This window comes from Cynocephalus volans, chromosome 3 (genome assembly GCF_027409185.1).
Source record: "Cynocephalus volans isolate mCynVol1 chromosome 3, mCynVol1.pri, whole genome shotgun sequence".
Lineage (NCBI taxonomy): Eukaryota > Metazoa > Chordata > Mammalia > Dermoptera > Cynocephalidae > Cynocephalus > Cynocephalus volans.
The window spans coordinates 2728239-2756233 of NC_084462.1; the positions used below are offsets into that span (position 1 = coordinate 2728239).

The window sequence follows — 27995 nt, forward strand, 5'->3', positions numbered from 1 at the left end:
CTCCCGGAGCCTGCTGGGAGTCCCAGAACTCCTTAAAGGGCTCCTCCTGGGGGCCCACCTGTCCTCCCTAGGGCCTAGAGGACGCAGCTGCTGTCAGAGGAGTGGGAGGAGGTCCAGCGACATGCCTGAGGCAAAACCAGGTGGCTGCCAGGACCCCTTCCCTATGTGGGACATGGGTCTTATTTTCTGAATGGGGATTTGGGGCTCCTCTCTTTGTGGAGTTAGGAGAATGGGGTGCCTTCTCTGTGTGAAGAGGGGATTCCCTTCTTTGTGTGGGATGGGGGTCTCATGTGTATGGGGGGTCCCCTTCCCCCTGCAGTAAGCCGGTTCCTTTTTCTGTAGTGGAGAGGGGAGCCCATCTCTGGGAGAGATGGGGATTCTCCGATTGTAAATTGGGGTCCCTTTTTCTCAATGGGGATGAAGATCCTGTGTGTGTAGGTTGGGGGTATTTGCATGGTGATTGGGATCCTCTATATTTGGGGATGGCATCCTCTGGGTGGGATTGGACCACTTTCCTGAGTGAAGATTGGGTTCTTTCTCAGTAGGATATGGGGTGCTTGTGTGTATAGAGATAGAGATTCCCGTCTGTGTGGAGACAGAGGGAAATTCTTCTCTATGTAAGGATGAAGGGAACCTCCTTTCTAAGGGAACTGAGGCTTCCCTATGTAGGAATTAGGGGGAATTCTCCATCTAGGGGCTAGAGTCCTTTCTTTATGTGGAGTTTACGGACCCCCTTCTGTATATGGAGTGGGGCTTTCTCTCGATGAGGAAGACAACATGGGAGATACAAAGCCCATGCTGGGGGGTTGGTGGGGGTCCCTCCTGGGGCGTCCAGTCCACTGGCATCAGGCCAACCAGGCTGGGTTTGGGGTCCGGCCCTGTGCTGCAGCTGGGGCCCCAGCGGGCCAGGAGCCAGGCAAGGCAGGTGAAGGATGCTGTGGTCAGCACGAAGTGTCCAGTTTCCAACCCAGGGGCAAAGCTAATTATACCACCAGGACCCAAAAGGTCAGGATCTGGTGGCCTGGGTAGATGGGGTGTGGCATGCCTGGGATAAGGGAAACCTGATCCCACAGACTCTCAGGATAGAGATAAATTTACACCTAGCATGGGGGCCTGGACTCCTGGGTCTGAGGGAGGAGGGGCTGGGGCCCGGATTCCCAGGTTCTGGAGGATGCTGGGCACATGTTCAACCGTGAACATCTCTTACCTCACAGAGGCCAAAAAGACCCCTGAAGGTAAAGATGCCCCCAAACAAGCCTCCAAAGAAGCTCCCCCTAAAGAGGTCCCTAAAGGTGAGATGGTGTTCCCTTGGGCTCTGGCATCTGAGCTGGCATCTCATCTCCCCATCTTCTCCCTGTTCTCCGTCCTTTAGTCTGTCCCCACAGGGCCCCAGAGCTGACCTGCCTCTCCCCTGCTCACAGCCCTCCTGTGGCTCCCCAGTGCCCCCAGGACAGAGCCCGGCCCCTCAGCCAGACCTTGAGCTTCCATCAACTGACTGGTCACCAAGTCCTGCCCAGCTCCAAATGCCTCAGTCTATCTTTAAATCTCTCTTATCCCAAAGGCGCATTTAGAACCCTCCCATCCACATAGGGGGAAACTGAGGCCCAAAGGGGTGGGGGTGCCTGGCCAAAGTCACACAGCCACCTGGGTGTGCATGTGGTCTTTCCCAGGTCAGGAAAAGCCACTTTGCTCGCATGGTCTTTGGTTTCTGAGCAGACTGTCCCTCACTGGCTCTAAACCCCTTCCCCGAAGTGGCTACTGACCCTTCCTCAGCCTATCTCAGGCCTCCTAATTCTGTCTTCTGAGCAGAAGCCTCACCTGAGGGCCAGTCTCCCATTGCTGAGGAGCCCACCGGCATTTTCCTGAAGAAGCCAGACTCTGTATCGGTGGAGACTGGTGAGAGGGGGCCGGGATTCCTGGGTCTGAGGGAGGGGGGCTGGGCGCCCGGACTTTGAGGACTGAGGGAGGACAGGGCTGGGATCTCTCACCCTCACAGTCCTCCTCTGGAGAGTCTTACTGTTCCTGACTGGTCCCTTGCTCCCATCCCCATCCCCACCCAGGAAAGGACATGGTGATCTCAGCCAAGGTGAACGGGAAGGAGTTTGAAGGCAAACCGACCATCAAGTGGTTCAAGGGGAAGTGGCTGGAGCTGGGCAGCAAGAGCGGTGCCCGATTCTCCTTCAAGGAGTCCCATGACTCTGCTAGCAATGTGAGGACCCTGTGGGACGAGAGGGCGTGTGGGCTGGGGCTAGAAGTTATGCAGGACCTGCTTCTCAGGAGGCCTGTTGCCTGAGGCATAATTGTGGGCCTGGAGTCCTCTAGATGGAGAATGGGACCGCCAAGGATAGAGGTTGTGGAGGGCTGCTTGTTAGAGGTCGTGCTGGGTAGAAGAGAATGGGTTGGGGAAGAGCACACTTGGGCACAGCCATGTGCATTCCTAGAAAGGTCTCAGGGAGTCAGGGACGTGGGGTCCCAGGAGCTAAGACTGCCCAGGCATGGAAGGAGACAATTGGCCACTGGGTTCCAAGCCACTCCCTCTGCTTCTAGGTCTTCACTGGCCCCTCCTTTGGGGTAGGAATGAGGATTTGTCTCACAGTTATGAAGTGGGCTCTGGGGGATGTGGGGTGGCTCTGGGGAGTGGTCACCTGCACACATACCCCTGGCCCTGGCCCCCAGGTATACACCGTGGAGCTGCATATTGGGAAGGTGGTACTGGGGGACCGTGGGGATTACCGCCTCGAGGTCAAAGCCAAGAACACCTGCGACAGCTGTGGCTTCAACATCGATGTGGAGGGTGCGCTGGCCGGGGATGGGGGCAAAGGGTTATAGTTCTGGGATGGGGGGCGGATGCACCAGCCAAGTGTAGGGAGAGTGTACAGACATGGGATTGAGGTGGGTGCAGGCTTTTGGAGGAGGGAGTATAGATCTAGGGGTCAGGGTATCCAAAATGGGAGAGACAATTTATAGGCTTAGAGTAGGACACGGTGTAGATTTGGGCTTAAAAGTGTTTAGGGTCTTCGGGTGCACATGTGAAGGTTTAGGAGGCCAGTTATGTACATTCCAAGTTTGAGAAAGTAGGAGTAAAGCTTGGGAAGTGAAGGTGTCCAGGCTTGGAGAACACGGGTGTATGAAGGGGATACAGGATTAATAGGAGGCTTATACAGATTTGGGGGCATGTGTGTGTGGAGCCCTGAGGGTGTACGGTCTCTGGGGGTCTGCACCTGTGGATGTTGGCAGCTTAAATATGGAGGGCACAGGGAATGAGATTGCCCAGGCATGGGAAGAAGGACGTGCTGGCCCAGGTGTGAGTGGGAGGGGAGTAACAGGCCACTGAGAGAGGCTGGTGGGTGGCAACCAGGAAAATGAGTACGAGCTGGTCCAGGCCTAGGTGAGAGGGTGTGCTGGTCCAAGAGATGGAGGGAAGGGGCCTGGAACAGGCTGTGAGGGTCTGAAGAAGAGCTCCTGGTCTTGGATCAGGCTCTGCCTCCAGTTCACTTTCCCTTCCCCCATTGCCTCTTCGCAGCACCTCGTCAGGATGCCTCTGGGCAGAATCTAGAAAGCTTCAAACGTGCGTAAGTAACCTGGACCCGGGGGAGAGGTAGGTCTCCTGGTGTCAAGGACCATGGGAAGCTCTCTTTTGGGAGGGGGAAATGTGGGAAAAGGGAGGATTGGGGACTCCGGGATAAGTCTAAGGGGGCAGGACATCAGGGGGGTTCACACCTCCTCTCAATGGCCACAGGGGTGAAGGGAAGTCAGAAAATGCTGGTGAGCTGGATTTCAGCAGCCTGTTGAAGAAGAGGTGAGCCCGCCCAGCTGACATAAAGGGGAGATGGGGCTCAAGGGGAGGAGGATGGGGGTTGATGCTCCCCTGCTCCGTTGCTTCCCCACTGTCACCCCTGCTTATCCATCTGCCACATTCTCCATCTTTCCCTGCCGACCCAATATTCGATCCACCAGTCCTTCCAGCCATCTGTTCATCCACTCATCCACTCATTCGCCCAAACCTTACCCACAACCCCGTCCAATCAACCATCTGCCCACCAATACACCTACCTACTCAGCCTTTAACCCATCATCCTCACGTCCATTCTCCTATTTACTTAGGCTCGAATTCACCTACTCATCCACCTACTCACCCAAGCAACCATCCATCATCCACTTTTCCACCCACCCACCAGTCCACCTACTCATCCGTTCATTCAAGCAGCTATCTACTTATCCATCTACTAATCCGTCCACCCACCTACCTGCTCATTTGCCCATCTGTCTACCCACATATCCATTCATCTACCCACCATCTTCCCACCTGTTCATCCACCCATCTGCCATTACACTCAGCTGCCTATTCGTTAACCCATTCATTCATCTTCCAGGCACCCACTACATTCATCTACTTCCCCACCTATTGAGGCACCCATTTATCCACCTCTCCACCACCCATCCATTCTTACCATCCATCCATCTTCCCACCTGTCTATCCATCTGCACCTGTGTCTCTCTCCCAGCTGAATCCAACATCCCAACCACCCATCTACTCATCCACCTACCCATCTAGCCAGGCATTCCTCTATCAACTGTTCACCTCTTTACTGACACACATATCCACCCAGATAGCTCTCTGTTAGATTGAACTATATGAAACTGATGGTTAAAATGATTGAATTTTGGCAATTTCATATTGTTCAGCATAATGCTTGTCCACTCCCTCATTGATTCATTATCGGCTGGTTCACCTACCCATCCTTCACTCATCCATCTGTCCCCAAACCAAATCCCCAACAACCCTATTTACAAATAGACTCATCTGTTTGTCTCCAGCTAGCCAATCACTCACTTAGCCATCTTCCGTCAACATATTCACCCAACTACCTGCCCAACCATTTCCCACCAACTCATCAATCCATCCACTCACCCAACCATCCCCCATCTATCTTCCCACCTGCTCATTTATTGACCCACCCATCCACCAACCTAGCCATCCATCAACCCCCCTATTTATCAGTCCACCTACCCACTGCTCTGTACATCAATCCAAATATTCATATGTCCCCAAATTCACTCACTCATCTATCATGTCTTTGTGGCCTTCCCTTTTGTACTTCTTTCCAAAGATCCATCCATGCATTCATTCACTCTCTTACTCATCAGACATCTTCTGAGACCTCCTGCCTAACACACCATCAGCTGAGATCAGGGGACAGAGAGCAGTTTGGGTCCCTGATGTTTGCTCACTCATTGTCTTGGGAAGATGGGTCTGAACCACAGACAGACTATTTGGTGTGGTTAGGGATGGGGTCCCACAGGGGCCTGTGAGGGCCCACAGCAAGAGCAACTCACTGCCTTGGAGGACAGGGAGTGCCTCACAGAGAAGGGAACTTGGGCACTAGGTCTGGTAGGACGAAGAGGAGTTTATAGAGAAGAGAAGGTGGGGAGGGACCATGAAGGCAGGGAAACATTTTGTATAAAGGCTGGGAGGCAGCAAAGAGCCCAGAGGTTTAGGAAAAGACAAGTAGCTTGGTCTGGATGGTTGCAGAGGAGGAGATGGGAAGGCGGGTGGGTCCAAGATTACTAGGCTGAGGAGTTGGGGTTTCCTACTAAAGGTAGTGGGGGAGCCATGGAAGAGTTTTGAACAGGGAGAGGATGGCATCTGATGTGGGTATCAGAAGTATCCCTCGGAACAGACTGGAAGGGAAGAGACTGGAGGCCAGCATGCTTGGGAAGAGGCTGGGGCGATTGTTCAGGTAGAAAAGAATAAGGCCCAGAGAGGGCAGGTGACTTGGGTAGGTGACACAGCAAGCAAGTGGAGCAGGCAGAAGCAGACCTTCCCCTCCTCACTGCCTGGTGGTCTGGACCTGTTTCCCCCACCCTCAGGGAGGTGGTTGAGGAGGAGAAGAAGAAGAAGAAGAAAGATGATGATGACCTAGGCATCCCCCCAGAGATCTGGGAGCTCCTGAAAGGGGCGAAGAAGAGTGAGTACGAGAGAATCGCCTTCCAGTATGGCATCACAGACCTCCGTGGCATGCTGAAGCGGCTCAAGAAGGCCAAGGTCGAGGTTAAGAAGAGTGAAGGTCAGCACTGGTCTGAGGGGAGGTGGGCCCTGCCCATAGGGGCCCCCAGAATCATGGTTTATCTGATGTTTGGACCCTGGACCTGTCTTTTGGAGGTCCCAGTCTGAGGAGTAATTGAGCCTCTGACCTTGAGCTTGGAGAGCCCTTGGTCGGCGGAGGGAGGCTTGGCACTTATGGGGATGACCCGGGGAATGAGGACCCCTCATGTCCACCCCCTCTGCATCCCTCTATCTCCAGCCTTCACGAAGAAGCTGGATCCAGCCTACCAGGTGGACAGGGGCAACAAGATCAAATTGGTGGTAGAGATCAGTGATCCAGACCTTCCCCTCAAATGGTTCAAGAACGGCCAGGAGATCAAACCAAGTAGCAAGTATGTTTGGGGCCATCCCTGTGGGGGGAGATCTCAGTCCAGAAAGAATGCTCAGAAATAAGATGAGGCACTCTCAACCAAGAAAGAGCACTCCCACACCTATATGAAAAGCACAAATAAGTCACTAGAAAAAATAGAGAAGGGCCATGAAGAACAGGAATTCAGACGAGAAGAAATCCAAATAAGCCAATCAGATGTGAAATACACCTTCGACCTTGCAAATAATAATAAAAATCCAAAACAAAACTACAATCTTTGTGCTGTGCAGATGGGAAAAAGCTTTACAAAATGATAAAACCCAGTGCTGGAGAAGACATGGGGAAATGGGTACACAAATGCTGCTGGTGGGAATGTAAATTGGTAAATCTCCAAAAGGGTAATAATGTATTACAAAGCCCTTAGACTATGCAATTCTAGGTGTTTATTATAAGGGAATTATCATGGTTATACATATTTAGCTGCAAGGATGTTCACTGAAGCAATTGCTATCATAGCAAAAAATGGAAAACAACCAAAATGTACAGGTCTCTACTAAGGTGCTATGCAGTCACTGAAAAAGATGTTCTAAAATATACACTAATACGGGAAACTGTTCAAGGTTACTCTTTTTTTTTTTTTTAAAGATGACTGGTAAGGGGATCTTAACCCTTGACTTGGTGTTGTCAGCACCATGCTCTCCCAAGTGAGCCATGGGCTGGCCCAAGGTTACTGTTATGTGCAAAAAATATATTTCCCATTTCTGCTTCACAAAATGTTAATCTACAAATGTATAGATAAAAAGATTGGAAAGAGGCTAAAATATTTGCAGCAATTGTCTTTCAGTGGACAATTATGGATGCATTAAAAAAATTTTTTTTCCTTGGCAGTGTTTTTTAAATCTCTCATAATGAGGGCTGGCCAGATAGCTCAGTTGATTAGACTGCAGCCTTATCACATCAAGGTCATGGGTTTAGATCCCCATACTGGCAAGCCACCAAAAAAAAAAAAAAAAAAAAAAAAAAAATTCCCATAGTGAGCTTTTTTGGTAAGATAAAAAGTTGTGTTAGTTAAGGTACAGGTTAAGTTGCTGTAACAAAAAGTTCCCAAAATACATTTAAGTTAGAGAGAAGTGTATTTCTGGTTGATTGAGGACAGTGGGCCAGCTTTTCTCCAAGAGACTATTTGGGGACCCAGGTTCTGTCCATGCTGTTGGCGACACCATCTTCTGTGGCATTGTCCTCATCCACATTGGTGAAGCAGGGTCATGGGCATGTCTGTGTTCTGACTGAGAGGAGGGGGGGATGGAGAGAAGTTTTGAGCAAGCAATTTGTCTCAAAATTGGAGACACCCTGGAAGTTACAAGCATCACTTCCACTCATATTCCGCCTCCCCACACTCAGCCCTTCGGCCATTCCAGCTGCAGACGAGACTGGAAAATGTAGTTCCAGCTGTGTGGCCAGGTGCTGCCTGCTAAAGGGAAGAAGATGATGGATGTGGATTGACAGTTGGCATTTCTGCTGTGGTTATTTAAATAATAGAAATTGGATCCTCTCTCCCCTCCCACACAATTTGGCTCTGAGAGGGAGAGAGAGACTTGCCCTGAGAACAGGATCTATCCAGGGCTAGGCAGCTGCTTCATGCCCTGGGTTGAGGTGAGACTTTTACACCAGGTATGTGTTTGAGAATGTCGGTAAGAAGAGAATTCTCACCATCAACAAGTGCACACTGGCAGATGATGCTGCCTACGAGGCAGCCGTCAAGGATGAGAAATGTTTCACCGAGCTCTTTGTCAAAGGTGAGGCCAAGATTTGGGCCTGAGTGTGGGGCCTGAGTGTAACTCTGGAGAGGGTCCTGAAACTACTGATCTTCTGTTCCTCTGCTCCATAGAACCTCCAGTCCTGATTGTCACACCCCTCGAAGACCAGCAAGTGTTTGTGGGTGACCGGGTGGAAATGATGGTGGAGGTGTCGGAAGAGGGTGCCCAGGTCATGTGGTAAGTGATCCTTGATTCCTGATCTCTGTACAGGTGCCCACAATTGCTTTGTCTCAGCCCTGATCTTTATGAGACACTCTATGACCTCTTTTGGAGATTTCTAACGTTTACTCAGTAGCCACCAGGAGACCTCAGCCTTTCTCTATGATCCTGGCCTTCACCCATGACCTCTTTCCAGAACTTCTGACCTCTGCCCATCCCATCCTCTTTAGGGTTCTTTTCCTGATCCTTGCTGTTTCATTGAATATTTATTCATCCATTCAACCAATCATCCGTCTTTTGTCCATCCACCCATGTATCCACTCACCCACCCATCCATGCATTCATCCATCCATTCATCCTCCATCCATCCCATTGGTTCATACATCCCTCCATCCATACATACATTCACCCATCCAGCAAATATTTATTGAGCATCTAGTGTGTGGTGCCACTCTTCTGCATATCAAAGACATAATGGGGAGGAAAAAAATGTCAACATGGTACCTGCTTTTATGGCATTTATAATGTGGAAAATTGGCAGTGGAGGTGTGTGTGTAGAAGTGAGAGACAGGCATTAGTCAAGTCATCACACAAATAAATATAGAAGTTCTATTCTGACAAGCAGTTGAAAGGAGCAGTAATAGTTGCTGTACCAGCTTTCAATAGGAGGAAGGGACTCAGGAGCTCTGGCAAGGCTTCCTGGAGGAGGTGACAATCAGGCTGAGATCTGAATGATCAGGAGGTATAAGTGAACTGGGAAGAGGGGAGTGCCTTGGGCAGGGCAAACACCACTTACAGAGGCCACAATATTTGACATCTCTCTGAGACCCTAAGGCTTACTCTGTGCTCTGACCTCTTCCCCTAACCTCCAACTAGGAACTTGAGGCATCTCCCTGTGGCCTGAGACCTCCTCCTCTCTCTGTCTCCACTGACCCCACCTGTGACCCACCCATCACTCAAGATGCTTCTGCCAACCTTTATCTCTCCTCCCTCCTGTGATCTCCCTTCTGACCCCCCTGCTCTGGTCCCTGACTCACCCTCGGAGACCCTGAGCGAGAGCTGTGCTGGCCCCTAACTGCCCCTTTCATGTCCTTTCTGTCCAGGATGAAAGACGGTGTGGAGTTGACCCGGGAGGACTCCTACAATGCCAGATACCGTTTCAAGAAGGACGGGAAGCGCCACATTCTGATCTACTCAGATGTGACCCAGGAGGACAGGGGTCGCTATCAGGTCATGACCAATGGTGGCCAATGTGAGGCTGAGCTCATTGTGGAAGGTATGGGGCCTTGGGGTGGGGCAGGGGGCCAGTGCTTGGCATGCAGTGGGTGCTCACAAGTATTTGTGGACTGACTGGAGTAGTGGCGTCCCCATCTCCTTCCCTCCCCACCCAGAGAAACAGCTGGAAGTCTTGCAGGGTATCGCGGATCTGACAGTGAAGGCCTCAGAACAGGCCGTGTTCAAGTGTGAGGTTTCTGACGAGAAGGTGACTGGCAAGTGGTACAAGAATGGCATTGAGGTGCGGCCCAGCAAGAGGATCACCATCTCCCATGTGGGGAGGTGAGCAGTGGGCTGGGGGGCATGGTGGGGCGTGTGTATCAGTTAGCTCCAGCTGCATAACAAACCACCCCCAGACTCACTGGTTTAAAAGAACAAGGATTAATTTAAGTCTGTGGGTTGGTTGGAGGCTGGCTGATCAAGGATGGCCTCACTCTTGCCTCTGTGGTTGGTGAATGTCAGCTCTGCTAGTCTTGCCTGGGCCCTTTCAGGACCTCAGCTGCCACCACTCTTGTCCACATGGCATCTTATCCCCCAGAAAGCTAGTCCTGGCATGTACACATGGCAGAATCAGAGGTCCTGAGAGATGAAAACAAACAAGGCCTCTGTGGCCTAGGCTGGAAACTTCTGCCCCTTCTATTGTCCCAATGTCACTTCTGCAGTATTCCACTGAGCAAAAAAAGTCCCAGACCAGCTCAGATTCAAGGGGTGGGAAATAGACTCGACCACTTGGTGGGCAAAAGGGGGCACTGCAAGGTTTCATTGCAAGGGAACTGATACAGGGAGGGAAAAACCATGTACAGTCTACATGGGAGGGTCCAGTTAGGGAGACAGAGGCTGGAATTCAACAGATAACACATAACATGTGGACACTGGAGACAAATACCTGGTTACCTACAGAATGCAGGGCCACTATGTTGCTGGTAGAAAGTCATGCACTCGTGGGTTTCCTGGGGATAGCTTTTGGCAGGGTGTGGGCTTTCTCTATGTTCTGTATAAGGAACCACGCCCACAGAGCTCTTGCTTTGTACCACATACTTTTCTAGATGCTTTACAAGAACACTGATGTACACTCTTATCGTTGATCTTCTTTTATAGATGAAGAAATGGAGGCACAGAGAGGTTGAGTAACTTGCCTAAGGTAACACAGCCAGGAAGTAGGATTTAGAAGTAGGAAGTAGGATTAGCTAGGAAGTAGGCCATAGCATTCCACAGCCCTGAATAAAAATGCTGGGTGTTTCTCAAAGTAGCATTGAGGGAAACAGATGGGGCAGTCTGGCTCCGTGGTGATCCCCAGGCTGACCTGGCCTACCCCTACCTGGTTCCCCCAACCCTTTAGGACCCACAAGCTGGTGATTGATGACGTCCGTCCAGAGGATGAGGGAGACTACACATTCGTGCCTGATGGCTATGCTCTGTCTCTCTCAGCCAAGCTCAACTTCTTGGGTGAAGATGTCCCTTCCTTCTCCTGGGGGACTGTAGGACCCAGACCCCAGGACCCCAGGATGCCTCCCTTCAGGATTAGCTTTCCCTAATTGTACAATAAGGATGACAGCAAGGGTCTGTTGAGCTCATGGGAAGAGTCAGACAAGAAGATGAAGGGAGAGAGCATTGTATACACTGAAGTGTGTCCACACGGGAGTAGGGGTGGCTCACGGGCCTGAGCCTCACGCTCAGCACCCCAGTTCCAGAGTGACTGCCAGACCCTTGCCTCTTCCTCTGGGTTGTGAAGGTGGGATGAGGAGCCTACTGGATTTAGATCTAACTGTCCAGTCTTCTTTGTTTTCCAGAAATCAAAGTGGAGTATGTACCTAAGCAAGGTAAGACCAAGGACTACTGTGGTAAGCTGGGGGCCCGGACTCCTGGGTCTGAGGGAGGAGGGGGCTGGGGGCCCGGACTCCTGGGTCTGAGGGAGGAGGGGCTGGCGGCCCGGACTCCTGGGTCTGAGGGAGGAGGGGGCTGGGGGCCTGGACTCCTGGGTCTGAGGGAGGAGGGGCTGGCGGCCCGGACTCCTGGGTCTGAGGGAGGAGGGGGCTGGGGGCCTGGACTCCTGGGTCCGAGGTAGGTGGGGGCTGGGGGCCCGGACTCCTGAGTCTGAGGGAGGAGGGGGCCGGGGGCCCGGATTCCTGGGTCTGAGGGAGGAGGGGGCCGGGGGCCTGGACTCCTGGGTCTGAGGGAGGAGGGGGCTGGGGGCCCGGACTCCTGGGTCTGAGGGAGGAGGGGGCTGGGGGCCCGGACTCCTGGGTCTGAGGGAGGAGGGGGCGCTGGGGACCCGGACTCCTGGGTCTGAGGGAGGGGGGCTGGGGGCCCGGACTCCTGGGTCTGAGGGGGGAGGAGCTGGGGGTCCGGACTCCTGGGTCTGAGGGAGGAGGGGGCTGGGGGTCTGGACTCCTGGGTCTGAGGGAGGAGGGGGCTGTGGGCCCGGATTCCTGGGTCTGAGGGAGGAGGGGATGGGGGCCGGGACTCCTGGGTCTGAGGGAGGAGGAGCTGGGGGCCCGGATTCCTGGGTCTGAGGGAGGAGGAGCTGGGGGCCGGGACTCCTGGGTCTGAGAGAAGAGGCAGTTGGGGACTTGGGCTCCTGGTTCTCTTGCTGTTGTAACCTCGCTTCTTGGAGGATTCCTCTGGTGGAGATTGGGAGGGCTCGGCTGCCCACCCCCAAGTTCCCCAATGTCTCTCTGTGCCACCAGAGCCACCAAAGATCCACCTGGACTGCTCAGGGAAGACCTCAGAGAATTCTATTGTAGTTGTGGCTGGAAATAAGCTGAGGATGGACGTTGCCATCACAGGGGAGCCGCCTCCCGTGGCCACCTGGCTGAAGGGAGATGAGGTAGGCTGGGGCTTCCCCTCTGACCTGGGCTCCTGTCCCTCTCAGTTCTGCTGCATGACTTGGGGCAAGCTGCTTTTCTCCTCTGAGCCTCAGTTCAGCCTCCATAAGATAAGGATGATGATTCCGTTCTCATAGGATTGTTTTGAAGACTGGAGACTATGTTTGTCCATCACCTGGTTCAGGCCTGTCACATGGTGGGTGCTCCATTCATTAACCTATTCATCCAGCAGCTAATTAACCAATCAGTGGATAAATCCAGTCATCCATCCATCCAGTAATTCATCCATTTGTCCATTTATTTGTCAATGAATCCAGTTATCCATCCGTCCATTCAGAAATTCATCTATCCACTTATCGATATGTCATCCATCCATCCATCCATCTGTCCCTCCATCCTTCCATCCAACAAGTATTTTAACCTTGTACGTCCCAGGCCCTGGGATAATTTAATTTTTCATCTCTCCTCTATGCCTCAGTTTTCTTCTGTAAAATGGACAGATTTAGCTAAATCTTCATTCATTCATTCACTCAGCAAGCATCCCCTGAGGTTTCCTATCTATGCCAGGCTTTTTGCGTAGGCATTGAGGATACAAACATGAATCAGACACAGCCCCTGCCCTCCAGGAGCCTTCACTTCTGGGGAGAGGCAGTCAAGTGCCCAAACAGTCACAGTCCAGGGTGTTGGAGGCAGAGATAAAGGGAGATACCAGAAGCTATGAGAATCCAGGGGATGGAGCCACTTTCAGCTGGGAGGCATCCAAGAAGGCTGCCTGGAGGAGGTGACTTCTGGGTGGGTCCTAAAGGATGAGTAAGAGTATAGTGTCTTATGTACAGGGAACAGCTTTGCAAAGTCTTGGGGACAAGACAGTCTGGTGTTTTTAAGGAGGGCAAGGAAGGCAGTAGAGAGGAATGATGAAGCTGGGTGGAGATCCAAAAGGGGCTCTTGTGCTGAGTCCAGGGACTTGTGCGTTTTGTGGCCATGGGGAGCCATTGAAGACTTTTGAGCAGGGTGGGGGAGTGGAGGCAGGCCTGGGTTTGGGGAGAAGATGTGGAGCTAGGACATCTGGTGGCTGTGTCCAGGTGTTCTCGACCACGGAGGGCCGGACCCGCATCGAGCATCGGGTGGACTATAGCAGCTTTGTGATTGAGAGTGCCGAGCGGGCAGACGAAGGCCGTTACACCATCAAGGTCACCAACCCCCTTGGCGAGGATGTGGCTTCCATCTTCTTGCGGGTTGTGGGTGAGCAGAGAAAGCTGAGGGGCTGAGCCATGGGGTGGCTCCCCGAGGCCATGAGGGGCCCCCTGACTCTCCTGCCCCCCTCAGATGTCCCAGATCCTCCGGAGGCTGTGCGAGTCACTTCAGTTGGAGAGGATTGGGCCATCCTTGTCTGGGAGCCACCCAAGTATGACGGGGGGCAGCCAGTGACTGGTGAGTGCCTGTGTGCCACTGTCCCCATGACCACTGACCTTCCCTACCCTCTGACTTTTCCTTGACCTTCCAGAGTCCTTTGCATCCTCAGTGACCTACCTCTGAGACCTGGTTTTCCATCTTTGCTACTCCACAACCCCTTTGCTCTTCTCCCATCATTCTTTATTCCCCAGCGACCTGGGAATTTTCCTTTGGCCAGTAGCCTTGGGTTTTCTGTGACTCCTGACTCATGACTGGTGACCTCTCTTGATTTCTAACTCCATGACTGGTAGCTTTGTGATGCTTGAGATCAACCCAAGATTCATGTCCTCAGAACTCTCTGTCATGTGATCCTTTAGATGTGACCCTCACTGCCCCAAAGGACTGTGACCCCATGAGCGCCCCATGACCATCTGCTCCTCTCTGTTTGGGGAGCCCTCAGGGTACCTCCTGGAGCGGAAGAAGAAGGGGTCTCAGCGCTGGATGAAGCTGAACTTTGAGGTCTTCACGGAGACAACTTACGAGTCCACCAATATGATTGAGGGCGTCCTCTATGAGATGCGGGTCTTTGCCGTCAATGCTATTGGAGTCTCTCAGCCCAGCATGTACACCAAGCCCTTTATGCCTATTGGTAAAGCCTCCTGGGCCTCTCACTGAACCTCTGACCTATACTCTGCTCGACGTTGATCTCTGACCCTACACCTTTGTCCCCACATACTCTGCTGACTTCTGATCCCTTTCACCCAACACATTGGCCCCCAACCCCACACATGCCCCTGGTCTCTTCCTGACCCACTACATTAACCACGGATCTCTAGGATCCTAGACTGTGCTGATGCCTGAATACCTCATTGACCTCTGACCTCATTAACACCTACCCCTGACCTTGGAGACTTCACTGTCCTCCCTTGATATTTTGATGTTTTAATGACCCTGGATGACGTTTCCTTACTCATTGACTTCCAGCCCACCATACTGATCCCTTTCTTGATCAGTGACTCCACCTCTGCCCCCTGCCCCTTCCTGCTGACCCTTAGCCTCTCATTTATCCCCATTTCCCCTTTCTCTGGATCCTCACAGCACCCACAAGTGAACCCCTGCACCTGACGGTGGAGGATGTGACAGACACCACCACCACACTCAAGTGGAGGCCTCCAAGTAGGATTGGGGCAGGCGGCATCGATGGGTACCTGGTGGAGTACTGCCTGGAAGGCTGTGAGTGACCCTGCCAGGCCGGTAGGGGGGTGGCCTACACAGAGCCCCAAGGGGTGTCCAGTCCAGGGAACTGGAAACGGGGCCATGCAGAAAGAGATGTCTGGTGGCATGCAGTGGCTGCCCTTGTTCTGTGTCTGTACTGGCATGAATCCCACAGGATGGACTGAGTCAAGTCAGACCCCAAGTGACCAGCTTGTCCTCTCTCCCTTCCTCCTTCCCTCCCCAGCATCTGTCCGCCGTACAGCAACGACTTGCATCCATCCGTCCTCCCATCTATTTATCCACTACCTTTATTCTTTCTTCCTTCCTTCTATCCATCCATCTACCCACCCATATTTCCTTCCTTCCTTTCCCCCTTTTATTCCTCTTTCTCTTCCTCCCTTCCCTCTTTCCCTCCCTCCCTCCCTTTCTTTCTTCCTGCCAGCCATCCACTTGCCTGCCCAGTCATCCATCCATCCTCCATCTCTCTGAAAATCTTTTTCATGATCTGACTATCCACCCATACAGTAGTATTTTTCTATCCATATATTTATTGCTTCACCTCCATCTTTCCTTCCCTCCTTCCATCCACTTGTATGACCATCCAACCATCTGTCTATCTACTATCTATTCTCTCTCCACCTGTCTATCCATCATCCAAACTTCCATATATCCAACCCTCCATCGTCCTCTGCATGAACATTCACTGAGTGCTGACTGCATGCCAGGACCAGTGCCGTGGCTATGGAGATGTTGCTGACACAGTCATCTCACAGGGATGCCACAAGGGATCACCTCAAAACCACATCATAGGCCTTAAAGTCAGATAGACGTGGGTTCCAATCCTGCCCCAGCACTTTCTGTGCGACCTTCGCCAAGTCTCTGAGCCTCAGTGTCTTCATCTAAAAATGGCGAAGACAGCTTCCATCTTGACAGGGTACAGTGAGGACTGCATTCGACAGTGCATGGAAGTGATGGATGGCTGAACTCTTGTCAGCTTTCTCCCTCTTTCTCATCCCAGCTCTCTCTACCCCATTCCTACCCTGGCTGACCCCTCCCTCACATGTGCCCAAGCCACTCTGATGTTTCAGAACCAGTCTTGTTAGGGTTCACTCTATTGATGGTTGGTCTGACCCACACTGGCTCACCAACCCACAGTCATAAACACAACACAGAAAGGCATGTAACCAAGAGGCAAGAAATCCAATGGGTTCTGACCACCACCTGCAACTCACTCTCCCGAACACACCTGGATGCTTGCTCCCCAGCCTCCCCCTGCTGTGCCCTCAGACAGAGCCATTTTCCCTGTTCCTCTGTACCGACCTTGGCAGTAGAGAAGAGCATAAGAGCATTCTGGAGTCAGACAGGCTTGGATTCTAATTCCTAGTCCACCACGTTTGAGCTGTGTGACCTTGACAAGTTCCTTAACCTCTCTGGGCCTCAATTTCCCATCCCTAGAATGCGGAGAACATAGGGTTGAGGTGAGAATTAATGAGCTAACACATATGCCAACCTTAGAACCCAGTCATGAAAAATGCTTAACAGGGCTGACCCCATGGCTCACTCGGGAGAGTGTGGTGCTGGGAGCGCCGAGGCCGCGGGTTTGGATCCTATATAGGGATGGCTGGTGCGCTCACTGGCTGAGTGTGGTGCGGACAACACCAAGCCAAGGGTTATGATCCCCTTACAGGTCACACACACACACAAAAATGCTTAACAAATGTTAGCTGCTGCTGTTGCTTCTGCTGCTGCTGAGGATTAACTCAGTAATCATTGTGGGGGAACCCAAGTCACTGGAAGGGCAGTGAGCTGAGGGCTAGGAGGAAGGCCATGGGATCTACCAGCATGGCTCCTTTCTCATAGCTGAGGAATGGGTCCCTGCTAACACCGAGCCCGTGGAGCGATGTGGCTTCACCGTCAAGGATCTCCCAACAGGAGCGAGGATCCTCTTCCGGGTCGTTGGGGTCAACATTGCAGGTCGCAGTGAGCCGGCCACCCTGGCCCAGCCAGTTACCATCCGGGAGATTGTGGGTGAGTGACCCCTGGCCCCTGACCTTGCTCTTCTAAGGGCCAAGTTGGTATCATCTGACCTGCCCTTCCCTGTGTCATCCTTAGGGCCTCCCCAAGACAACCTCATCACCATTGGTCTCTCCATCCTTCGAATGTCCCCCCAGCCCAGTGCTGAGCTCCCTCCCTGTGTTTGTGCCCTCAGAGCAACCCAAAATCCGTCTTCCCCGCCATCTCCGCCAGACTTACATTCGTAAAGTGGGAGAACACCTCAACCTTGTCATCCCCTTCCAGGTATGTGAAGCTGGGGTCAGGGGTCAGGGATCAGCCCCTGCAGCAAGACCCCTCCACATTTGTGAAGCCCTGGCTGACCTCTCCCCACCCACCCTCTCCTCTCCAGGGAAAGCCTCGGCCCCAGGCGGTGTGGACGAAGGGTGGGGCGCCCTTGGACACCTCCCGAGTGCACGTGCGGACCAGCGACTTCGACACTGTGTTTTTTGTGCGCCAGGCAGCACGCTCTGACTCCGGGGAGTATGAGCTGAGCCTGCAGATCGAGAACATGAAGGACACGGCCACCATCCACATCCGGGTTGTGGGTGTGCAGCTGGGGCAGGCAGGGAGGAGGGGACCATGGGCCAGGGGGCAGGGGGGAATGGATGAGGAGGCAATGAGATGGGGGGTGGGAGAGGAGGTGAGGCGAGATGAGGATGGCGCAGGAGGGGAGGAAGTGAAGAGAGACTGGAATGGGGGAGTATGAGGTGCGAATGGGGCAAAAAGGTGAGGAAATGGGAGTGGGGGAAGAGGTGTAGGAGAGGAGGTGAGGGCAGCAGGTGTCAGGGAGGGGAGGGCGGCGGGAGGGTAGGAGCTGGACTTTTAAGAACTCCTGTGCTGGCGTGGAACACTGCCCCCCACCCCCACTTCCAGAAAAGGCAGGGCCACCGGAGAACGTGATGGTGAAGGAGGTGTGGGGCACTAATGCTCTGGTGCAGTGGCAGCCCCCCAGAGATGACGGGAACAGTGAGATCACGGGGTACTTTGTCCAGAAAGCTGACAAGAAAACCATGGTGAGAGAACAGAGGGGCCCGTGGTGGGGATGATGGGGGAGAAAAGCTGCAGGGTCTTTAGAGCCAGTGCCAGTGTTCCCATTTCACAGCTGGGGAGACTGAGGCCGAGAGATTGGGAGAATGGGCAGGGGTGGGAGGGTAGCTTTTTGGTGGATTTGCTGTGTGATGGGTTTTCTTTTTCTTTTTTTTATTGAGGTAAACTTCACATAACAAAATTAACCATTATAGGGCTGGCCAGTTAGCTCAGTTGGTTAGAGAGCAGCCTTGTACAACTAAGATCAAGGGTGTGGATCCCTGTACAGGCCAGCTGCCAAAAAACACACAAAACCCCAAATTAACCATTAACCATTGTAAAATGAATAATTTGGCAACATTTAGTACCTTCCCAATGTTATGCAACCTCCACCTCTGTCTAGTTCCAGGACATTTTCTTTTCTTTTTTTTTTTAAAAAAATGACTGGTAAGGGGATTTTAACCCTTGGCTTGGTGTTATCAGCACCAAGCTCAGCCAGTGAGCAAACCGGCCATCCCTATATGGGATCCGAACCCGTGGCCTTGGTGCTATCAGCACCACACTCTCCCGAGTGAGCCACGAGCTGGCCCTCCAAGACATTTTCATCACCACAAAGGAAACCCTGTACCCATTAGCAGTCACCCCTCTTTCTTCCCTCAACTTAGCCCCTGGCAACCACCAATTTGCTCTCTGTCTCTGGATTTACTTATTTTGGACTTTTGGTATAAGTGGAATCATATAACATGTGACTTTTGTGTCTGGCTTATTTCACTCGGCAGTGTCTTCAAAGTCACCCATGTTGTAGCATGTGTCAGCACTTCATTCCTTTTTATGGCCAATAACATTCCATTGTCTGGATCAACCACATTTGTTTATCTGTCCATCTGTGCATGGACCCTTGGGTTGTTTCAGACTGTTGGAGACTGCGAACAGTGCTGCGATGAGGGATGGGTTTTCTTAACACTTGGGTGAGCTTTTTTCACCCTGGCCCTTCTTGTGTCTGTGTCCACTTGTATCTGTTCCCCTTGCATCCCTGACTTGCCTGATCCCTCTCTGTCCCCTCACCAGGAGTGGTTCAACGTCTATGAACACAACCGGCACACCTGCTGTACTGTGTCTGACCTCATCGTGGGCAACGAATACTACTTCCGTGTTTTCAGTGAGAACATCTGTGGGCTCAGCGACTCACCTGGTGTCTCCAAGAACACAGCCCGCATCCTCAAGACAGGTGCCACCATACCCCTCCACAGGGCCCGGTCCTACCCCGACCACCACCTTGGCTGGGGTCTAGCCTGGACTCAATGTTGATGGCGACGGACGATGGGGGAGAGGTGGCTGGAGTTTGTTCCCTGGTTGGGGTCAGGGAACAATCTAGATCAGTCACCTTACAGGTCTGTCTCCTCTTACCAGGAATCACTTTCAAACCGCTTGAGTACAAGGAACATGATTTCCGAATGGCTCCCAAGTTCTTGACGCCTCTAATAGATCGGGTGGTCGTGGCTGGATATGCTGCTGCTCTCAACTGCGCCGTTAGAGGCAACCCGAAGGTGCGGGGGACAGGGGCCCCAGATCTGTGTATGTCAGGCATGTGGAACCCTGAAGGAAATCTTCAGCACGATGAAGCCCCCACTCCCCCTCACACCAGCCCTTCTTCGAGTTCTGTTTCATGGGATTTGCTCACTTTTAACCCACTTTCTGTTTTTCTCCTCCTCTGGCCAGAGCCCAAGTCTCAGACAATTACACTCTGCCTTCCTGCCCTTTTCTCTGCCTCACGATTGCCAGGTGACAGCTCATCTTGGCAGCCTGAGGAGAGGGTCATTCAGTCTCTCTTGTCCTATCTAAGGATAAGCTTTCTGTTTTTCTTGAAAACAGAAACCACTGGGGGCAAGGGTGGCCTAGATTTTCACAACTCCTCAGGGTCTTCCTGCTCCATCCTGGTTTCCAGACTCCTGTTGGGAATATGGACAGGACACTTGCATCTTTGAGCTCCAGGGACTCATGTAGACCAAGAGTTCACAAACTACAGCCTGTGAGCCAAATTTGCCTGCCACCTGTTACTCTCCATAAAGTTTTATTGGAACATGGGCCATGCACATGTAAGTTTTGTCCATGGCTGCTTTTGCAGGGCAGTAGAGTTGAGTAGATGCAACAAACACCATAGGGCCCACAAAGCCTGAAATATTTACTGTCTGGCCCACAACAGGAAAAATTTGCTGACTTCTGGTCTAGACTCCAGGTTTTTAGCTTCAGCCCCCTTTGGCATAGCATGGATTCATTAGTTCACCTTCTCCATCTCCATGCATCTGTTTTATTCACTAACTCTGCTGATTAATTCATTCTGCTCATTTATTCACCTACCAATTCATTCATTCATTTATTCACCTATCAATTCACTCAGTTCATTTACTCCATGTGTTTATTTACAACATTCATTCACTCACTCATTCACTTCATTTATTCTTTCTTTCTTTTTTTTTCTTGATTATTCATTTCATTTTTTCTTTCAACAAAGCCAGTGCAAAGGTACTGAGGTTGGAGCCTGTCTAGTCTGCTTGAGGAACAGTGAGGCAGCCAGTATGGTTGGAGCAGAGGGAAGGAGGGAGAGGGTGATGTAAGGGCAGAGAAGTAATGGGGGCAAATCCTGCAGGTCCGGTGGGCCACTATGAGGAGTGAGCTCTTTATTCTGAGATCAGTGAGGAGCCCTCCCCATTACCCTATGAAGTAGGGATTATCAACCTGCTTTTACAGAAGAGGAGACTGAGGGTCAGAGAGTAGAAGTGACTAGCACAAGGATATCCAGCAAGGAGGTGGCACAGCCAGGATGAGAATCTAAATCTGCCTCCAGAGCCTCATTTTGCCACCATTGGGGACCCTAAGTTGGCCTCCTGTCCCGCTTCCTTCAACAGCCTAAGGTGGTCTGGATGAAGAACAAGATGGAAATCCGTGAAGATCCCAAGTTCCTGATGACCAACTACCAGGGAGTCCTGACACTGAATATTCGCCGCCCCTCACCCTTCGACGCTGGGACTTACTCCTGTCGGGCCTTCAATGAGCTGGGGGAGGCACTGGCTGAGTGCAAGCTGGATGTCCGAGGTGAGGATGTGGCAGTCTCCAACACTGGCTGACCCCTCATTTGGGTCCTTTGCAAACTTAACTGGAGGCCCCCGTGCTGAGGTTGCTGAAATCTAGAGAGGAGTTGGACCTGGGCCCTCTGGGAGGATGATTGGGAAGCCAGGTTCAGACCCAAACAGGAATGATGCTGTGATATTTGCTGTCATGAAGGCAGCACAGGTTGGAGTTGGTCCAGCCTGGGCAGGAGGAGTCTCAGAAGGTTTTTCCAAAGGAGCTGAAGGACAAATAATAGGCAAGTGAATGAGGTGGAGATGAGCGAGGTAGAGATGAGCTTAGCAAACATCCCCAAGGCCTTCAGTGGGCGTGTACCTACTTGGGGAGATGGGTTGACACAGAGTTGAAACAAACATGGGTTATGGCAGAGGACCAGGTGCTGTGGGAGCCCAGAAAAATGCTTCCCCCACCACAGCCTGTCCCCAAGCTCTGTCCATCTTGCCCCTGCCTCTCCTTGTCCCATCCCCTCTTCTGTGTCCCACCGCTCCAGTCTCATCCTCTTCCTCCTGGATCTGTCCAGCCTCTGTCTTGTCCTCCCTTTCTCCAGTCTCTCCTTCCTGTCCATCCCCAAACAGCCTTAGAAGGGTCTCCATATCCAGAGTTGACTTGCTCCTCCTGCTTACAGCCCACCCAGGGCTCCCAGAGCCCCTGGAGCCCCTCAGCCTGGTGTTCATGGTCCTGCATCTGGCTCCCCTCCCCCTCCCAGCCTCATGTACTCATTCTCCCCCATACTATGTTCCAGCCATACCAAGGTGCTGGTGGTTGCACAAACTGTCCATGCTTCCTCCTGTCACTGGGACTTTGCATGTGCTGTTCCCTGTGCTTGGGATGCTCTTCCTCACTTCCTTTGCCTTGGGCTCCAGTCTATCACAAGGTGGCCAGTCAAGGCTCAGTGAGGAGGCCACTACCATGTCCCACAGACCAGGCTGACGTTAATTTTGGCTTCCCGAGTACCTCCTCAACTGTGACTTCTGACCAACTCAGACTTCCCCTGGCCCTGACGATAGCACAGCAGACAGAAGTGGCTGCAGACTCATAACAAGGGCTCACAGAGGACACTTTCCAGACCTGAGTGTCTGTCATTCTAGATCACTGCTTTTCCAGGCTGACCCTAATATTATGCTGTCACCTTTATCACCATATACTGACTTCAGGATTCCAGTGACCACTCATAGCCAGCAGCTGCTCAGAACATGCCAGTTTAGGGTTCAAAATGACAGTAATCACAGGCACCATGACATTGCATTGGCTGCCATATGGTGGTCAGGGACAGGTGTTAGATGATGACAAGTCATCGTGCTCCTCCCCCTGCTGGTCATGCGGATACAGCAGGCAGAGGGGCCTGGGTGGACCCACCTCACCTACTCTTTCCTCATTTCCCCCACAGTGCTGCAGTGAAACTGTCTCCCACCTGTCAAGACAATGCTGCTGAGTCCTAACCGCAATCCCAGACTTGCCCAAACCGTGTTCTCCTTTCCCAAGTTATCACTGAGAACAAAATAGTGTTGTCTGGGGCTCTCATGTGTCTGTCCTTCTTGAATCTGTAGCTCCGCCTTCCTTCTCCCATTGGGGGTTAGGCACATTGGGGCAGTCATGTTGGAATGGCAGTCATGATAAAACAGATCACGTTGCGGTGGCCATCTCGGAACATCTACTTCTGTGAGGCAACCACATTAACGTAGCAACTGCAGAGAGTCAAAGGTGAACCCAAGGCCATGGAGGCAGCTGGAGGCAGCCCTCTCAGACTGGCTCCTAGGAGAGAGAGGAGGCAGGCTGGTTGCAACGGTAACTGCAGTGTGTCAAAGATGAAGCAAAGGCTAGACTGAGAAGACTGCTGAGGTAGCCATGTCGTAATAGTGAGTACTAGGTCTCGTTGGTGGCCCAAGGAGCTAAACACGGCGAACTGCAGACTATACTGAGGCAGCCATACTGGAAAAGCTACTTCTGGGAGGCAGCCATGTTGAATTGGTGATGGCGACGAATCTGGTCATGACCAGGTTGTTGGGTCTTAAGTGGCAGATCTTTATTAACTTTAACAATTCATCTGCCAGGCCCTGAGGTAAGGTGCTTTGAACTTTGGTCCTTTGGTGACTTCAAAGGATGTTAGAAGAATCAGAGTCCCCAGAGTTCGGAGGCCTGTGGGTCAAGTCTGGCTTCTGTGGCTTGATGCTGGGTACAAGAGAGGGTTTTGTCTCAGAGGCTTTGACCTGCAGACGTATCTGCAGTTTGAGAGTGGGGAGAAGGGACTTGGTGCTTACTGGGAAGCCATGTTGGAATGGCAACCACCGTAAGGAGCCAGGTGTCTCCAGAGGAAGAGGCTCCACAGATGCCCCCATCTCCTGGGACTGTCGCCCTTCCCCTCCCTCCAGGACTTAAGAGGAACTGGACATATGGCCTGGCTGCCCCCGCCCCTTCAGGGTGCACATTCCCTCTCCAGATCCCACTTTGGTAAGGGTAGAGACGCTGGCGGGTGGGTCTGGGTATGTTTCCAATTAGGAAACTGTAGTCATCTTAGCTAGGGGTACCAAGGCCCTACAGGCCCTGCTGTCTTCTACCCACAAACTTCATACCACTCAAGGACTCAGGAGTCTAGGACCAGGTCACCTCCATTTTCAGACAGTCATCCAGGCTCCCAGCCCCCTCCCCTCCCCCAGACACAGGAGTCCCGCCCCTCACCTTCTCCCACTCTAGCCAGATCTCCTCCTCTTCCTCTTCTTTCTCCTCCTCCTCTTCCTCGTCGTCCTCTGGTGCTGAGTACTCCTGTGTGAAAGGCACAGCTCCTTGGGCTGAATTGAAGTGCAGGCGGTAGAGCAGCCTCACCCACTGGCCGAACTCGCGATCGCGAGTCTCGGACGGGGCCCGCAACTGCAAGTAGAAGGCGCGGCCGGTGCAGAACTTGACCTTGAGCTGCCAGCGGCTTTCGTCGTGGACGAAGAGCTGGACAAACTGCAAGGGGAACAGCCTGGGCATGTGGAAGGGGTGGTCTCAGGTTTTAACTCTCCCTGAATCAACAGTCTTCCCTTCTCCAGGCGCCCTCAGGGTCCAGCCTCCCACATCTGACCACTCCTCCCTCTGCCCGCAAGGAATCTTTTTTCGCCTCCATTGCCTCTTGAATATAAATACATCCCCAACTTCCTTCCAACCCAAAATCACCTTTTTGTGTCCTGTTGGTCCTAACTCCGTAACTCCAGACTCAAATATGCAACTGCCTACTTGAAATTTCCATTTGGATGTCGGATCGATCATCAGACCACAACATGTCAAACAACCAAATTCCTGATCTCCTTTCCTGCAAACCTACTCCTCTTCTTTGCCGCCTTAACTACATTCCCGCCTCCTACTCCCCACCCTCTTGCCTTGCTAGGTCAAAAATCTTGGAGTTGCCCCTGACTCGACGTTCTTTCTCACACTCTCAACCAATCTTGCCATCAAATCCTGGTGGCTCCACCTTTAAAATGTATCCACAATCCAACCACTTCTGACTCCCTCAACAACCATCCTGGGGTCCAGCCACAGTAATTTCCCGCCTGGGTTTCTGGCCTCAGCCCTTGTTTCCTAGTCTGTTTTCCATGAGGCCGTCAGAGGGCGCCAGTTAACGCCTTACTTAGCCTCCCGTTCGCTGCAGCTGCCGGCTCACACAGGGTGAAAACAAGGTCCTGCAGGATCTGCCCCTTTGTTCCTTCTCTGACCTCGGCTGCTGTACCTCCAGCCACACTAGCCTTCTCACTGTTCCACGAACACAGGCTCAGTTCTACCCCAGGACCTTTGCACAGGCTGTTCCCTCCACTTGGTACACCCTCTTTCTCCAGCCATCCCCATGACTCGACCCCTTAATCTCCCTCACATCTTTCTCAGGAAGTTCCTTCCCAGGGAGGTTTCCTCTTGGCTTATTTACAACCACATCCATCCTTGCAGACCTCACCATGGCCCTGCCCTGTCTTATAGATCCTTACACCATCTGACAAACGGCTATGTGTTCTGTCTGCCTTCCCAGTAGAATGTGAGCTCCTTGAGGGCAAGGATTCTGGCCTGGTTTTGTCCAATGCTGTTTCCCTAGTACGCAGAGCTGACATATAGCAGGTGCTCAATGGATGTTTGTTGATTATTTGAATAAATGAATTGCTCAGGCCCCCACCCTGATTCAAAGGTTCAACAAGGCAGAGGAGGAAACAGTCGAGAAGGTGGGGAACTTGGCCCAGGTCAGGAACATTCCTTTATGTTCTTAACCAAACATTGGGTAGGCACATACTCCCCTCTGGCCTAGCAATATTACTTCTAAGAACTGGTCTTACAGATACCCTCACACCTGTCCACAGACTTACTCACATGGATAACCCCTGCCACATTGGCTATAACCCCAAGACACCAGAGGAAATTTCAGTGTCCCTCAGTGGGTGACTTATTATGTCCCCTACCAAATGGAAAAACATCGGCTTACATATGTGGAGTACTCACTCTGTTCCAGGTGCTGTTCCAAGTGCTTTACAAACATTTACTCAGTTTATCCCCTGATAGCCCTGGAAGGTGAGCTCTCTTATTTCCACTTCCCAGATGAGGAAACTGAGGCACGGACAGGTAGGGAGGTTGGCCAAAGCCAGTGAAGAAGGGAGTCCAGGATTTGAACACAGGCCATCTGAAGGCAGACATTGTTCAAGGACATTCCTTCTACACTGTAACAGCAACAGGATGGACACAAGCTTGGTGCTCAAGGGGGCAGAGCTTGTTCAATTGCGTACATCCAAAATAAATAAATAAATAAATAAATGTGGTGGCTGGTACTATGCCGATATAAAATGGGTACTGACATAGTGCTGATGAGGGAGTGAGCACAGCAGAAAAAGAGCATACAGCATGTGTCTACTGCTGTTTTTAAAGAAAGGGTGAACACATATATGCCTGTCGGTAACTTGTTACAGAACAGCTCAGAGCTGTAAGTTGGTTAGATAGAAGCAAGATAGGTTGGGCTGGCTAGTTGGCTCGCTTGTTTAGAGTGCCATGTTTGTTTTGTATTTTGGAGTATGTTTGTTTTCCCACGTGTTTGTATTACTCTTTCAATGAAAAACTAAGGCCAAAACAGGCAGCATGTAGCATGGCATGGGAGCTCAAGAATCATGAGATCAGCCATCACGAGGAGCCCGAGGTTCCAATCTCAGACCATCCTTGACCTACTGTGGGACCCTGGGCAAACTCGCTTTCCTCTCTGAGCCTCAGTTTATCTCTTTGGAGGATGGGGCTAAGGAGCCCCACCATGTGAGGATATGAGGTCTGAGATGAGATCATGTGAATGGCCCAGGGGGCACCTGGCATGCAGTAGACACTGCACAAATGGTCATTCTCCTACCCCTACCAGGGTATAGCTGAAGAGTGTTCCCTCATGCCTGTCTAGACCCTGGTTTTTGGCCCCTGTGGATTGCCCTGTCTTTATTCTGCTGGGTGGACAGCAGCCCAGACAGGGCTGGCAGCCATTCGAGGCTCCTTGCCCTAGGGGTGGTCTGGATGACAGCAGGTGCTCCTGGGGGCTTGGGTGCCCAGAGCGGAGAAGGAAAAGGTCTAGGTTTAGGTGGGGGCAGTCACCCGAAGAGCTCCAGATGTCCATTTTCCTTGGAAGGGCCCGCCAGCAGCAACAGATCAGGGAGTTCCAGGGCTGGACTGGAGGCTGCCACCCCCATTGTGACTTTGTTGGCGACTTCTCCTAACTGGGTTACCTGGGGCCAGAGGTCAGAGACAGGATAGAAGTGGGGCAGAATTGAGAAGAGATCAGAAGTCAGGAATCTTGGTAGGGTAAAAAGATCATGGACCAGGTGAATTGAAAATCAGTTTGGGGGTCAGATATCTTGTGATTAAAGGTCAAGAAATCATGGCTGTCAAGTCAGGGAAACTGAGGCAAGGGAATCAGCGGCCAGGATTCACAGAGATGCTAAAAGGCTAGAGGTATGGGTGGGGGGAGGAGTGGTCAGAGGTCACATAGGAGGAGTTGGAGGTCAGGGATCCCATGAGATGGACGTTATGGGAAAAAATGGTCAGAAGGAGGGACGGCAGAGGTTTCCCAAGTCAGGTCGAGGGTCAGGCCGAAGCTCTGGAGCTGAGGGTGTCTTGGGGGCTTCACACCTGCACGAAGTTGCTCTCAAAGATGGAGAAGTCTCGCAGCTCGTCGAACTCGCCGCTCATTAGGTGGCGTTGAAGCCGTCCGGGACGGCCTGTGGGACAGGCAGGAACCAGGGGGTGTTCTAGCGGGCGAAGTTAGGGGGTCTATCCCAGGAGGCTGGGCCCAGCCCGCCCCGAAGGTGGAGCAGGGGGCAGCTCCGCGTTGAGAAAAGGGGTATCAGATGCTTCCGAACTGCCGGCCCCATCCCTCACCTGGTTCCCTCACCAGGTCCAACCCCTCTTGGCCTGGCTCCTCCTCTCACCTGCCGTCCCACCCGGTCCCGCCTCACCTGCTCCACCGAGGGCTGGCTTAGGCACATTCCTCCGCTTCATCGCAACGCCCCTACCGCTTGTGGGAGTGGAGGGAGGAGCCGGGGGAGAAAACAAGACAGCGGGGCCAATGGCTATGTCACGTCACAATATCGGGGACAGGGTAGAATGACGTCACCGAGAAGAGAACATCTAAGAAGGTGACGTCGTTGGAGGGGCGGCCCCAGGAAAACCCAACGAAAGGGGACAGCCCCGCTGCCGTCCAGCCCCGATTG

At 52.4% G+C, this 27995-nt stretch overlaps 2 protein-coding genes across 3 annotated transcripts; one reads left to right on the forward strand and one right to left on the reverse strand.

Annotated features, from left to right (window-relative positions):
- MYBPC2 (myosin binding protein C2) lies at nucleotides 1–22827 on the forward strand. 2 transcript variants are annotated; one of them, XM_063092202.1, is made up of 28 exons: nucleotides 1–140; nucleotides 1215–1292; nucleotides 1810–1896; nucleotides 2061–2209; nucleotides 2677–2794; nucleotides 3524–3572; nucleotides 3740–3799; nucleotides 5872–6068; nucleotides 6306–6438; nucleotides 8088–8212; nucleotides 8305–8410; nucleotides 9496–9668; nucleotides 9784–9949; nucleotides 11007–11113; nucleotides 11458–11487; nucleotides 12355–12494; nucleotides 13575–13734; nucleotides 13819–13923; nucleotides 14345–14533; nucleotides 14983–15117; nucleotides 16960–17127; nucleotides 17309–17397; nucleotides 17504–17699; nucleotides 18028–18167; nucleotides 19249–19408; nucleotides 19591–19727; nucleotides 21087–21273; nucleotides 22694–22827. In XM_063092202.1, the coding sequence occupies exons 1-28, from the start codon at nucleotides 122–124 to the stop codon at nucleotides 22702–22704; spliced, it is 3414 nt and encodes a 1137-aa protein (XP_062948272.1). In that variant the 5' UTR covers nucleotides 1–121; the 3' UTR covers nucleotides 22705–22827. The 2 variants fall into 2 exon arrangements, with proteins under 2 accessions (XP_062948272.1, XP_062948273.1); XM_063092203.1 differs by lacking the exon at nucleotides 1215–1292.
- On the reverse strand, nucleotides 22358–27994 carry GARIN5A (golgi associated RAB2 interactor 5A). The gene is made up of 5 exons (XM_063092264.1): nucleotides 27741–27994; nucleotides 27415–27503; nucleotides 26881–27011; nucleotides 23983–24268; nucleotides 22358–23475 (listed from the first exon to the last, which is right to left on the reverse strand). The coding sequence occupies exons 1-5, from the start codon at nucleotides 27781–27783 to the stop codon at nucleotides 23419–23421; spliced, it is 606 nt and encodes a 201-aa protein (XP_062948334.1). The 5' UTR covers nucleotides 27784–27994; the 3' UTR covers nucleotides 22358–23418.
- Nucleotide 27995: the final 1 nt, after the last annotated feature.

What these genes read in the sequence shown, in the direction of transcription:
- GARIN5A (XM_063092264.1), bottom strand. Translation starts at nt 27,783, where the DNA reads ATGAAGCGGAGGAATGTGCCTAAGCCAGCCCTCGGTGGAGCAG. An exon ending in TTGAGAGCAACTTCGTGCAG is followed by an intron (nt 27,012 to 27,414) that starts GTGTGAAGCCCC and finishes CTCTGGCCCCAG; the next exon opens with GTAACCCAGTTAGGAGAAGT. An exon ending in GGACATCTGGAGCTCTTCGG is followed by an intron (nt 24,269 to 26,880) that starts GTGACTGCCCCC and finishes CCACATGCCCAG; the next exon opens with GCTGTTCCCCTTGCAGTTTG.
- MYBPC2 (XM_063092202.1), top strand. An exon ending in GAGATCAAACCAAGTAGCAA is followed by an intron (nt 6,439 to 8,087) that starts GTATGTTTGGGG and finishes CTTTTACACCAG; the next exon opens with GTATGTGTTTGAGAATGTCG. An exon ending in AGCCAAGCTCAACTTCTTGG is followed by an intron (nt 11,114 to 11,457) that starts GTGAAGATGTCC and finishes TTTGTTTTCCAG; the next exon opens with AAATCAAAGTGGAGTATGTA.